The 13979-nt window shown below is 45.9% G+C and overlaps 1 protein-coding gene across 1 annotated transcript; it reads right to left on the reverse strand.

The window, feature by feature from the left end:
• Nucleotides 1–1217: 1217 nt before the first annotated feature.
• Nucleotides 1218–7925, reverse strand: flrt2 (fibronectin leucine rich transmembrane protein 2). Its single transcript, XM_073493051.1, has one exon. It carries the CDS (start codon nucleotides 7852–7854, stop codon nucleotides 5875–5877), a length of 1980 nt encoding a protein of 659 aa, XP_073349152.1. The 5' UTR covers nucleotides 7855–7925; the 3' UTR covers nucleotides 1218–5874.
• Nucleotides 7926–13979: the final 6054 nt, after the last annotated feature.

The following is a 13979-nucleotide window of genomic DNA, read 5'->3' on the forward strand; positions in this document are numbered from 1 at the left end:
CAGGAAGCCCTGAGATCCAGTATTGATTTGAAAAGACAATATTTACCTCCTCAGCACCTGGCCGAGCTCGAGCACCCACTTCAGACCATGTGACTGCTTTTAGCTTAGCGGCTAAAGTGAACACTTCAGCTGTAAATAACAGGTCACAGGGCGTTCAGAGACTTTGATTACACTGGACGAGCTGTCTGGAGAACATTTTATGTTTTCTGCAGATGTGTAGGAGAATGCAGCAGCGTTGTTTTGCTGTGAAGCTCCAGAAATGTTTTGCAGGCTGTGAAACTTCCCCTGACTTTCCATCAACATGGGGGAGTGAGTAGATAATGACTGCATTTTAATTTTTGGGTGCACTTATCCTTTAAGTGTTTTACTTGTGCAACCTGATTTGATTGTTTCCTTGTTTGAAACTAGGTAGCAGTTACTAAAAACTCAGGGAGAACTTCCTGATGGGCTCCCAACTGAATCCTGATGAATGCAGAGGGGGTTCTGAATATTTTATGGCACTCATTACACAACACACAAGAAGAAGAAGAAGGGGGAGAGAAATAGCAAAGTAGATGATTTTAGTGCCAAAGCCTCAGTTCTCCCCATCCCCTAAAAAAAGCCTATGATTCTACAATAACAAATCACATTTTGACATTTGGGGATTTTGAGAAAAATACCACTTTCCCGCCTCAAAATACCAGAGTGGCACACCCTCTTGTGTTTCAGCTGAATTCATGTGGTTAATTGTCACAGTGAATTAAGATTGGGCTAATGTGGGTTTTCTGGAGGTTACAAAGGCGACACTGGGATGTGGTCATGGGGAGGAAAAAAATAAAGTTGGACTTTGGTGGAAGACGGGGATTTGGAAAAAAAAAAGAGCCCATTCTGGGATTTAGTTGTGCCATACAAGTAGAATGAGAGAGTATCCTGGATTTTCCCCAGCTGAACGCTAAGCTGCGGTGGTTACGCTAAGATGTCTCAAGCTTCCCGTATAGAAATAAGAGGATAACTTGGCACGGTGTGTACAGCACAAATCTTTGACCCAGAATTACTAGTGTCTGACCCAAAATAGATTCAGCCAAGGCCCGTGTTTCTGTACAAACTCTCCCCACAGATCGCTTATGCCAGCACACAAAAACTAAAACGTGTAGGAGACAAAGAATGTAGGATCGCTTATTGAAGCACAGCAGAACATGAACTTTCCATTTCTCTAAAATAAAAAAGGGAATGATCGCTCAAATCCAATGGCTCTTTTATTTTCAAAAAGCTTCACTGAAGTATTTACAGTTTGTGCAAAAACATTTAAAGGTTTCAAGGACTTTACATTGTAAGTTCAACCTCAAGGCACATACATGGAACAACATCAATATTTCATCATGAGAACAGAAATTTTAACTTTGGTTCCTAAGAAAAAACTTGGTGTGGGTGGCTGACGGAGCACAGCAGTGTCTCGATGAGAAGCCAGGATGGCGAAGTATTCCAACATAGCCGTTTTACATGCACTGTGAATTTTCCAGCCTTCTCGCTCTCTTAAAAAAACGTGTGAGAACCTTTTCTGTGCGGTTGCTCAAGCTGTACCTCAACCACCGCTGGGTGATTGCTTAAAAAAATACTTGAAAACCCGGCATGACAAAAGAAATGATGGGGCTATGAAGCTAAATACAGTTCATGCAAAAACCCTTGAATGAATGTTTACTGGCTAATAGATATTTGCAGTGAAGGTTCCTACAGGAAGAAAAAGATGATTTCAAACATACCACTCCTGTTTAGTCTGAATTGACCTCTCAGTGATGAATTATTTCAAACGTGATTCAATTAGATTTAAGGGGAAATTACTTCTCTGCACCCTGAAACAGTAATAATCCAATGCTCGGAGTCTGTCATACATCTTTTTGTAACTCCGCTGGTCGCAGCCGCGTTCTTTTACCAAGCACGTAGGAAATTAAGAGTAATGCACGCTGCAAAACAACCACTGAGGCACCTTCCTCGCCTGCTTGGATCATTAACCATGCACCTCTTTAGGTCTGGCACTACGGATGAACAGTCTCTCGTTAGCTACTGTGCGCCACGGCTAAGTGTTGTCCTTCCTGTTAATACTGTTATTGTTGCCGCCGCGGCTGCAATCCGTCTGGAGAAAAATGTGCTTTCTGTTCAGCTTTCTCGTCGCCGTCTTTTTTATATCTCTTCCTCTCCTTCCCTTCCTCCCACTTAACTCCCTCTCTCCAGCTAATCATTCAGTCCTGCATAAAAGGTAAGGCAAATATCTGTCTCTGTTACACATTCACAGACAGGAGATACTATATGTTGCAATAGTCGGACCTCCCCCCTTTTGTTTGATCAGCACATGACTTAAAATAGGGCTTTTCCTCTATAACAAACAATAGTCTAGACAATATCAGATGTAAATGTTCAAGTGTCTTATGGTCCGCTGTGGATATTAGTAGAAAAAGGTTAAAATAAAAAGTGGAGATGCTTTGATAACCACAGAAGATCTTTATATTTATCAGCCTCAACATGAAAAAAATATCCATCTTGTCAAGTCATATATCGGAGTACTGAGTCTTAAAATCTTATTTTTGCTTAGATAAATATATTTATCATTGATTCTGTTGCAACGTAAAACTTATTTTACATAATCTTCCACGTAAAAGGTGCAATATGTGAGAGTTTTGGTTTCAAGAAATTCAAAAATGAACTAAAACCATCAACAGAATGTGAAGTAACAGTTCTGACATTAAGCCAAAGACGTCTATGTATGGTGAGCATGTATCAGGCATCATCAGCTAATCCTAAGAGGTGACAGTCTGATATCAAACAACGCCAACACTCCTCAGGTACTCGGAGCTCCTGGTGCGGCTAATATGACTGCTAGCTACACAGTTAACTGAACCTACGAGCTAACGGCGAGCAGTTAGCACTGGTGATGTGTTGCCCTGTATTTGTTGGAGTATGAATTTGACAGGTGGCCAATTCCAAACATATTGCATCTTTAGAGGAATAGTCAAATACGCTTATTCACACTTTGCCAAGAGTTAGCTGAGAAGATTGAAGATTGATCCGCCTCTGATATATGTGTGTGGAAGATATTAAGCTACAGGCAGCGGCCACTTAGCTTTGCTTAGCATAAAGACAAGGAAGCAGGATGAAAATATATCGCCAGGCTCGGTCCAAACGTAACGTCTACAGCGTGTAAGTGACACGTTGTGGTTTAACAGTTTCTCATTTGCCTTAAAGGGGCTCGTGACGTGAAAAATTAGACCTACCCGAGCCTGTGGACAATTTATTTAAGTTGTTTAATTTCTGCGACAGTCCTAACGATGTGACTTTATGCAAGTGCCTCGTCTCAGCGCCTCTCTCCATACCGCTAACAGAGAGCAAGAGTAGCTAACGTTAGTTTAGAAATGGAGTCCGCTAGCATTAACTAACGACCGGCTTCCAAAGAGCCCCTTTTTAAAGACACGGCTGTGCAACCGAACTTCTCATCTATCTTCTCAGCAAGAAAGCAAATGAGCGTATCTCCCAAAAGAGTTCAAACATTTCTTTAAATGTTTTCTAGATAAGAGATTTTGTCTTTCTAAACTAATGTTCAATGAAACTCCAACAAAGAGGCCCATGCGATTGTGATCTGAGCTATTGCAGGAATTTCAGTTAAGTGCAGCTACTTGGAGGTGAATCCTAACAGAGATAATCTCGACCCTCTGGAACATCTCGAGTACAAGGCCTTTAAAATCGTTTGACTTTAAACGTTCGGCCTGGATTGTGACGATTCCTTTTTTTTCCGTGTGTGTTCGAGCAGCTGTATCTGAGCGCCTCACAAAGAGTTAACACACTCTCTCTCCCTCCCAGCGTGAGCTCCATGCAGCCAAGTGAAAATAAAGTCTACATATTTTTCTCCCTTTTTTGGTCGAGGATTATGAGGAGAGGAGGGGGAGGGAGGTGAAGGGGGTGGCAGGGGTCGGCGGTGGGAATTCTCTAAGCTTGGCCCCTCCAAATAAAATCTTGTCAAATCAAATAAAGTCTTCTTAAGAAGTGCATAATGAAGACCTCTCACTGGCACCACACATGCAAAGAGCTGCCACCACAGCCCCGGAGCTGAAGGGCAGGAAAAACTGCTTTAATTGAGCCCATGCAGGGATCTGAGGTGCAGACGCACAGACGGGGGAGACGGTGAGACAGAAAATGGGCGAGCAGATAGGGCGACAACCACCAATCGCAGGGGCCGATGTTATGAGGCGAGCAGGTGCATTGTCCAGGTGAATGGAGCCATAAATGAAGTAGACAGTCTGGTAAACGTACACAAAGGGATGAGTGATGAGACGTTAGACGAGCTGCTCGGTCACAACCGTGCATTGTGAGGACCACGGGGCGATGAGTGCGATCTCATTGTTGTAATTTCCTAATTTATCAAAAAGCCTAATGAACGCTGGGACGAGGGTTGAAATAAGTGGGTGTATAATTAGCGCTGTGTTGCTTTGTCAAAACTCATCACACACTCTACACACACACACACACACACACACACACACACACACACACAGGGCCGAAGAAGAGCCCCCACCCCAACCCCCATCATGATAGACCACAGTGGTGAAAATCCATATCATTTAACCGCCAAACACAGAAAACACTGTTAGTTTTAAATGATTCCACATCATTAAGTAGCTCGATGAGCAATAATACTCTAAACAACGCTGTTTGAGCATGAGTAATGTCGTCTGGGTAATGGACTCTAGGGGGAACGGTGAAGGTAAAGTGATCTTTGCAGCTTTTTTTTCTCCTTTCTTTCTTTCACTCTGTCTGTCTCGCCCTCTGTTCCTCTGTCCCACACACGACGCTGAGGGAAACTGCCCCCTTGTGGCCCCACTTGCCAAAACAGGGAAAAAAAAGAAGCAGAACAAACGAAGGGGATTTTTTTTTTCTTTTCCAAAAGGATCTGCAAGTCTCAGCACATCCACGCACCTCATTAGAGACAATAATCCTTTGTTGCTTTTTAAACTCGTGTTAATAATTGAACGGAAAATACAAATGTGCTGCAAATGCCACATCGTTTCTTTCAGAGTTCCCCCAAAAAAGTGTCTCTCGACTAAAGCCCACCTTTGTTCCACCACCAATAGAACAAAGATGCTTTTAGCGTTAAGGCACTTTTGGGAAATCTCAGTCCAGGCTTTTTTACCCGCAGCATTGATGACATTCCCCTACACGACCATTCGCAATCCCTTACATGTGATCACCACCTCCTGCTCATTTCCTGCCTCGCTTCCATTAACAAGAAAGTGCACTTCAATTCCTTTTTACAACATGCCACCAGTGAACCAGCGCTATATTTCCACAGCGATCTAATCAGCAGTGTTTGGATTTCCCCTGTGCTGTGTTGTCTTTACTACTGTTCTGTTGTACCGGGGAGGGTTTGCAGTGTATCAAAGCGCAAAAAAAAAAAAAAAGGCCATATTTTTTGCTTCTGTGGTTAGCAAAGGACCCCAGCCCTCTTAAGCGCCCTTACATTTCCAAGGCTGACAGCGTTCGTCAGAAGCTACACCCAGGGTGCCGTGATTGTACAAATCCATGTTCATGTACAGTACTGACCATTTAAAACAACTTTCAAAACCCTGCTGGTTATAAAAAAAGAAACACTTGTATCTCTTTTCTAAGAATAAAAAAGATAGCAGAGAATCCCACATTATTATCCACAGTATAAATTACATCGTAGACAGAACTTGGAAATATATATAGTACAGTTATATTTGACTAGAATTTTTATGTTTTTTGTCGTCTACACAAATGGTGTATATGTGTGTGTATTTATGCATGTATTGTTAAGTGTTTCTGGTGTGTGCATGTGTGTGTGTGTGTGTGTATATGCGTGTGAATGCCTCTGTACTATTTGCCGCTGCATCACGTGTGGCAGAACTCTGTACTGGGCACGTTGCTGCTCTTGCAGTAGGCTATGCTGTTGTTACTGAGGTGACAGTCTCTAAATCCAATGCCCCCGTTGGGCGTGTAGATGGGCTGAATGCGGAAATCTCCCTTGAGCAGCTGCTCATTGTTCAGCGCCACTATCTGGAAACTGGTCTCAGTCATCTCCAGAATGGAGTTATCCTTCTTGGTTCCAGCCTCGCAGTAGTCGTCTTTTCTCCTGCCCCGGTTGTATTTCCACTTGGTCGAAGATGACCGGCTCTTCCTGTGCATGTGCCAGCAGAACAGGCTGAGCAGCAGTACCAGGATGATAAGCACCGCTCCGCCAATGATCCCAGCCATTAGCAGCGTGGAGTTCATGCTCTCCTGAGGAGCTTGCTCTCTACCAGGAGGCTTGGCAGACGCAGGCTTGGTCCTGGCCTCAGAGCATATAGTATCCTCTCCGGGCCTGTAGGAGTTAAGGGTGTCCAGCACATGCACGCAGATCCGATACACAGACCGGGGCTCCAGGTTGGTGAGGCTTATTTGCCGCCGGTCCCCGCTCACCGTCCTCTCCCGCATTCCTTCGTTTATTTGGCTTTGGCCCCTTTTGACCCAAGTGACCTTGTAGGCTGTGACGGTGAAATAGGAAGCCCAGCTCACCTCGATGTTCGTGGAGTTGACCACGTGGAAGGAGATCTGAAGGGGGTCCTCATAAGGAGGGAGAGGACCGGGAGGGTTGTTATGGATCGGGGGTAAGGGAGGGGAGGGTGAGTCAAAGTAGTACGGGATGGATGTGGTGATGAGGGTGGAGATCATGGTGGTGATAGGCATGGTTGTGGGAGGGGGAGGTGGTGTGGAGCGGAGAGTGGGCCAGGGCGGCAGGTCAGCATCAACCGGGCACTCTATAATATCCAGCGTGAGCTCTCTGATTGCCATGCCACGCACCTTGTCTGGACTCAGGCACACAAAGCCTCGGGCATTGATAGCGGAAGGCAAAGATTTGAGCCACACCACCACCCACTTCACAGCACAGTCACAACGCCAAGGGTTATTTCGCACCATGAGATGCCTTAGGCTTGACAGGCCATCGAACACACCCTGTGTGAGACTCTGTAGCTGGTTGCTGGAGATATCCAGTTTTTCCAGCCTATTTAGTGCAGCGAAGGCTGCCACAGGGATGTTGTCAATCTGGTTCTCCTGCAGGCTGAGTTTGACCAGTGACTGGCTGGGCAGGAGGGGAGGGGGGAAGGTGAGTGAGTTGCGGGCCAGGGCCAGCTCACGGAGGGTAACCAGGTCCTGGAAGGTCCCTGGTGCAATGCCCTCATCTGTAAGCAGGTTCCCGTCCAACAAGAGGCGCTGCAGGCGTGTCACATTCTGGAAGGCCTCCTCTGCAATGACAGCAATGCGATTCTCATCCAACCGCAGCTCTTTTAAGTCCTCGGGAAGGCCAATGGGAACGCTGCTTAAGTGGTTCTTGGTAAGGAAGAGGAGTTTAAGGCTTACTGCCTCCCTAAAGGCCCCTTCCTCCACCCCCACTGTGGAGATGGAGTTATCATCAAGGTGCAGCTCCTCTAGCCGAGTCAGCTGGGCCAGAGCTGCCTTGGAGATCGTTTGGATATTGTTCTCCTGGAGATGCAGGACCCTGGTGTTTTTGGGCAGATTGATGGGGAACTCATCCAGCTGATTGCCATAGAGATACACAGTCTCGACGGAAGCCAGATTGTGAAGTTCCAGCGGGAAGCCAGCGTTATTTATCTGGTTGTTATGTAGGAAGAGGACCTTGAAGCCCTCCTGTATCCCCAGAGGCACTGATGTCAGGCTGCGTTCATTGCAGTACACAAACTGGATGTCACATCTACACTCCACCGGGCAAGAGGCACCCGGGCTGAATTGCATTTGGAGGCTTAGGATGACAGTCAACCAAAATTGCAGGAAAGAAGCCCAATCTTTATTCCAGGGTCCGGCAAGAAACTCCATAGTGGAAAAACAAAACAGGAAAACGGAAGCCAATAATAGAAAAAAAAAAATAAAACAAATACGAAAATCAGAAAGGCAATGATGTATAAATCCACCAAAAACCAGACCCACGAAAGGTCCACCTAGGAGAGTTTGGTAATGATGCAGTTAGCTGCAAACGAGCAGGAAACCGTGGGAGTAATCCTGTAAATGCTAGTCCTCAGCTGAAGAGCGATGGCCTCATTAGTGGTGGCCGGTCCTCTGACTGACTCCATCCATGCTGAGACATCAGACCATAGCAGGACTCTTCACTCGTTGCTCCATGCAGAGCTCAGCCAGGGCCAATTTGAAGACACGCAGTAGAGAGCCACCACAGGCTCCACTTGCCTGTCCGTCACACACTGCTGGTCCCCGGCTGGGGCAGAGTCCAAGGGGGGTGACATTTGGATCCAGAGACCTGTGGGAAAACAAAGAAATGCTGGATTAGTATATTTAGGGGTGGCCTGTTCTCGGGAAAAAAAAGAGGCCTCTCTTTTCCCTCTCTTCCTCCATCGCTTTATTTGACACACACACACACACACACACACACCAACTGTCGTCCCTTCTCTCGAACAGAGAGACAGTGTCACAAAACATATCGTTCACTGCTCATGTCAAATTATACGCTGGCTATTACAAAAAAAAAGGGTCAAACCATCTGATAAATATTCAGAACAGCCCTGCACATCCGGTTTCACAGACATAAAGAAGGCTTTTATCCCTATCCGCTCTATCAAAGGAGGGAATAGAGCACTGCAAGGACACACACTCATGGATTCACAGAGGTTTCTGAGCAAAACATCAATTCTGCTTAATGGAAAACAGGCTGAAAAGAGATAAGGCTAATAAAGACATCACCTCTTTGGGCGGCTACACAAGAGCAGAAAATATTTCCTGGGGAAAAAAAAAAAAGAAAAAAAAGAAAACGGCACAGAAAATAAGTTACAACCGTCTTTCTTTCTTTCTGTCTGCTCGAGCAGACGCTGTGGTCGGAGGTGCACGGGTAAACACACGAGTGCTTACTGTAAACAGAGGCAATTGTTTTGCCGGTGGCCTGAGGAGGTGCTCGTTATTAGGTGCAGGCCTGAGCACACCACCACCACCACGCCGAGATTTAAGGGCCGTGAAGAGTGGAATTAGAAAACAAAAGGAGAGGCAGTCGAGGAATAAAAACCCTGCATATCAGCTCCTCCTCTCACCAGAGTGACATACACGAGCTGTCAAATGAAATGGGATTGGAAAATAATTTAGTCCCTCCACCTGCGATAAATGATCGATACAGGCTATTTTTCAACATGCAGAGCCTTGTAGTAAAGCACAAGGCCATTGGATTACAGTAAGACCCCCACATCCATTATTCTAAGTTTTATGAGCCATCAAACACCCCCCCTCCCTCACATGATTGAAAGATACGTGTTGTCATCGGTAGCTCTCATCTTAACTGAGGCTTCACACTGAGTCGGTGCTGGATGACACACAATAACGGGAATGACGGGTTGAATGTTAAACACAGGGAACGGCCATGAGCGTTGGATTAAAGGTGTCCTGCAGGGGTTTTGTCGGGGGACGAGGAGCAGCCACGGACAATAATCAGAATTCCTGCTGAATTTTTACTAAATTCCTGATTTGTTTCATGTCTGACAGCCGTGACATCAAATTAAACAGTAAAATTAAAAAAAAAAAACAGCAATTAAAATAATCCCTGTATTTGCCTTCCTGCCCCTGCTGCCTTAAACTCCCCCTGTGCTGTGCTGTTTGTTGACTCCATGGGGCTCTTTGTGGCTCCAGAGATGGAGACACAATCCTCTGACACACATCTGTGATCTACTTCTCTAAATTGAAAGAGCTAAATTTAATCAAATAAGCTTCAGGGGGGAGTATGAGCAACCACATGAGGCGATAAAATGTTGCTGCCACAGCAGCAGAGTCAACAGCAGAAGGCAGCAGCATCAAGATTATTATAGCTGCATAAATAAAATGTCACCAAGAAAAAGCCCCAAATGATAACCTTAGAATAAAAGAAGACGGATGACGTCAAGTTGACTTAACAACACGGAGCTGGTGATAAATGGTGTCCGTGGGCAGACGAAGGAGGCAAAGTGAGAGAAAGACTTTTCTTTTCCTCTCTTTTTCTTTTTTCTCGGTCTTTTTTATTTAATTTCCAGTCGACGGAGCTCGAGATGAACGCTGTGTGATATGTGTCCAGGACCAAATCCGATTAGAAACTGGGATTTAGCGACAGAAAAAAAAAAAAAAAAAAACGCAATTAAAAAGTTTAAAATGGATAGGGGGGTATTTAAGAGGCGATAAGAGGCGGATCAGGTAAGACTTCAAACACTGCTGCCCAGTGAGCGCTGTTCATCTGAATGAATTATTTCAAAGGAGAGGGGGGGAGGGGGGGGGGGGGGGGGGGGGGGTGAAGAGCGTGCAGTGCATCGAGAGTGAAGCAGCCCCCCCACCCCAAATAATAAGGAGGAAAAAAGTCTGGATCTCTCCGGGGTGAGGAATGTGGAGCTGTGCGCCCTGCGCTGCAGTGATCTCCAACATCTAATTAACCTACAGATAAATTGGACAACGTTTATTTTAATTAATCTTTAAAAAGTCACGAGGAATCTGCGAATTAACGCCAGTTTGTGACCATATCTCGGCTCGCAGGATGCGCGGGGCTGTGGGTTAGAGGTGAACACGGTGTTTGTGGATCTGTTCGGAGGAGATCGCTTCATAAATAATTTGGAAAAGTAGCCGATTGATATTCAACTCAGGCCTGTGATTTCCCCCCTTCTCTCTACATTTCTCCCCAACTCCGTCCTGCGTTATTGTAGAAACAAGCCACTGTACCTTCAGCGAGCCTTTCTCCATTACAAACCCGCGACCGCGTTCAACTTTTCCCCCTTTTTTTCTCCCAAGCCTCCGTCCTTCATGCGGTCCTGCTGTAAGCCCGTGCGTAAAGGTCCGTTCGGCAAAGGAGCTGGTGCGAGTCGGTTCCGAACAGCAGCGTGAACCCGGTGAGTCTACGGAACAGCATATTTCCCTGCATGGGTCCCCTCCTCTGGTTGTGGCTGCGCGTCCGTCCGCACCGCTGTCCACCACTTTTCTTTTTTCCTTTTCTTTTTTTTTTTTTTTTTCTTGTTTCCAGCTCCGGAGCTCCTCCGCTTTAACTCAACACCGTCTGCGGCGCATGAGGACCGAAGAAACCGGCGGCAGGGTGAGAGCAGAGCCCGCTTCCTCTTCCACACTCTGGCCGAACCGTGAGGACGCACTCGCCGAAGTGTCCGCCGCCTGATCCGCCACGGGCCATGACGGCCAGCTGCGTCCGTCCGGTGCGCTCTTTATTTTACTGTAGGAGCTCAAAACTTGCCTTCAGTGTGTGAACGCAGCTCAGAGCCGGACTCCCTGCGAGTTGTTTTCTTAGATGGATTCAGTTGATAGTGCGACGTGTGTGCTCTGCTCACCTCTCTCCCTCTCCCTCTCTCTCTCTCTCTCTCTCTCCCTCTCTCTCCCTCTGTCCCTCCTCCCCTCCTCAGAATAAAGAATGCATCTCCTCCAGCAGCTCCGTGATGGCTTTAAGCCACAGATCCTCCCCGCTGCCCGCACACTGCAGAAAATACTTTGTCTCTCTTGCACACTTCATTCCTACATGCTATGTGCGGCCGGCCTGCCCGTCTGCCATGTCTGAGCTCTCATTTGCATTTTAATCACAACAAAAAAAAAAATCCATGAATCGGTCTTGAAGTCACACAGTCACACACCTTTAATGCTCCTACTGTTCCTGCCTGTGTGACTGTGTCCCCGGGGCCACGCAGGGTCCCTGAAGGGCCTCATTAGCTCCCAGTTTTGTTGGAATATTTGCAGGCCTGTGTTGAGATTCTTTAAGGACCGCTCGCCCCACTTATTTTCGGAATGGTGTTTTTTTTTTTAATTACAGCTGGATAATTAGCCCCGAGTGGAAAAGCGCAGTCTCGTCTTTACTTCCCCTCGTCCACTTCTTCCAGTGATTTGAAGCATTTAGACGCAGCCAAAGTAATTTCATCCGACTACATTGCTCAGTTCGTGCTAATACTGATTCAGCAGCACTGCTCTGCCCACACTGCTCCTCAAGTAGACACATCTGACTGCAAGTTTCCTGGTCTGATCTCGGTGCACCGTGCTCCTTCTTTTTTACACAACACTCACATAATGCTAATAGAGGTTTTACCCTGAACCTGAGGATGTGTAAACACAAGCACTCTCTAGATTAAAAAGGGGCACAAGGTGACAAAAAATGAGACCTTCCCGTCCCTCTCGGCTGTGGACGATTTGTTTAAGATGTTTATAGCTGCTGGACTGTGGATTTCTTTGTGAAGGACTCGGGTTGGGTGTGAAGGACGCGGTCTCGGGTGCCTCGTCTCAGTGTCTCTAGTATATCTCCGCTAACAGATAGTTTATTACTTAGCTACTGTTGCTAACAACAGGCTTCAAACACAGCTCCACTGTCCTTTAAGCTTTAAAGTTAAAGTGAAATTAAAATAAGACTGTAAAGTTTGAAGGAGGAACACAAAAACCCTATCCTCATGAAATGTGAACTGGTAGTTTTGCTGTTACAGAGTCAACTGGCTGGAATGACCACTAGCATAGGGTGGCTAATGTTAGCACATTTAAGACAGGCCTAGATATTGCTGTATTTATTGCTGACTTTATGACTCTTCTTTAATTTGTGCTTCCTTTGGAGCAAGTTTTCATATCTACCGTTATCTTACGGTTGTCATTTGTGGCCACAGTTGCTGTTCAGTGAACGCCGGCCTGTCACTCGGTCAGAGTTACCATAAAACAGCCAAGTTATTTTTGTTCAATTATTAATTTTCTTATCTAGCGATTCCTTCTTTAGTCTTCTACGAGGACGTGCATGTCTTGTGGCTAATGTTAGCTCACAATACAGACTGACTAAAGTAGCTTCCATTAGCTTGCTAGTTTCCACTTTCTGAGTGAAATAGATACTTAACAGCGAAATAGTTCAAGAGACAAACAACTGACAGTCAAAATTTTGGGTGCATGTTGAAAAAGTGGGACAAACCAACTTGTTATATCAGCGTTCCAAGGTGCAAGTCAATAGTGCACCATGGGAGTTGACAGAGCGTGGAGATGATGGCCATCATGTGCTGGCTGTCATCCCTCCCATGGGAAATCCCTTCCCAGAGGCTCCAAGCTTCAATATTCCTTCCACAAATATCTCCCAAACTTTTATCCTCTTATAATATTTACAATACCCACAGCATTATTTTACTATTTGCATGGCCTACTTTCCTGCACCGGAGAAGAAAATATGAATTACTGCCCAAAAAACGAGGAGGATTCAAATTTCAGTTTTGACTGAGCGATGCTAAAACTGTCATGTTTCCTGCGTTTTCCACGTTGGTTTATAGCCACAGTCGAGGTCAGAGAGGCACACGGGAGGCACGAGATCCCTCACAGGTCAGCAGGTGCACGTTTGCCTTTCATCTCCGCCTCCGCTTGCCAAACACTATTAATGTTGGCCTTTCGGTGACCCACTTCTGCGTATAAGTCATGAAAATTTCCCCCAAACAAATTATGTGACCGCCGCTCGAATCACCGGTCCGGTGCGTGCCGCCATTGAAGTCCTCTCGCACGTGGACTCTCCATCGAGATGATTCGGTTGTTCTCACTGTTTGCCTTTCATGTTTAATTTGGGCTGCCACGTCGCCAAGATGGACGGCTGTTGCTAGGCCCAGTCCACAACATTTAATTCCTTCATAAATCAAGCTTCTGTGCGCGGCATGAATTATTGATTGAGTGAATTTAGAAGGGAAACAGCCTATTTTTATTTCCTCCTCCTTGATGGACATGTTTTTGCAGTAGCGCGCTCTGTTCCCGCTCGCTGCAGCATTATGGGAATGTCTCTTATTCAGGCAGGATAAAATGACAAGACACTTAAATGGGCGAGAGGACGGTTATGTAGCCGCTCGAGCCATTATTCAGTGTGTTAATTTGATATTGTTCAGTGTTGTCAAGCAAAATAACCGAGCGAGACGTACAATTGCAGAATGACTTTAAAAAGGGGCGCTGTGTAGTTCTGGGGAAGACAAGAGAGAGATCTTCACTGACTGACTGGA

The sequence above is a fragment of the Pagrus major genome, chromosome 22 (genome assembly GCF_040436345.1).
Source record: "Pagrus major chromosome 22, Pma_NU_1.0".
Taxonomy (NCBI): Eukaryota; Metazoa; Chordata; class Actinopteri; order Spariformes; family Sparidae; genus Pagrus; species Pagrus major.

Coding starts and splice junctions, on each gene's coding strand:
- flrt2 (XM_073493051.1), bottom strand. CDS start 7,854: ATGGAGTTTCTTGCCGGACCCTGGAATAAAGATTGGGCTTCTTTCCTG.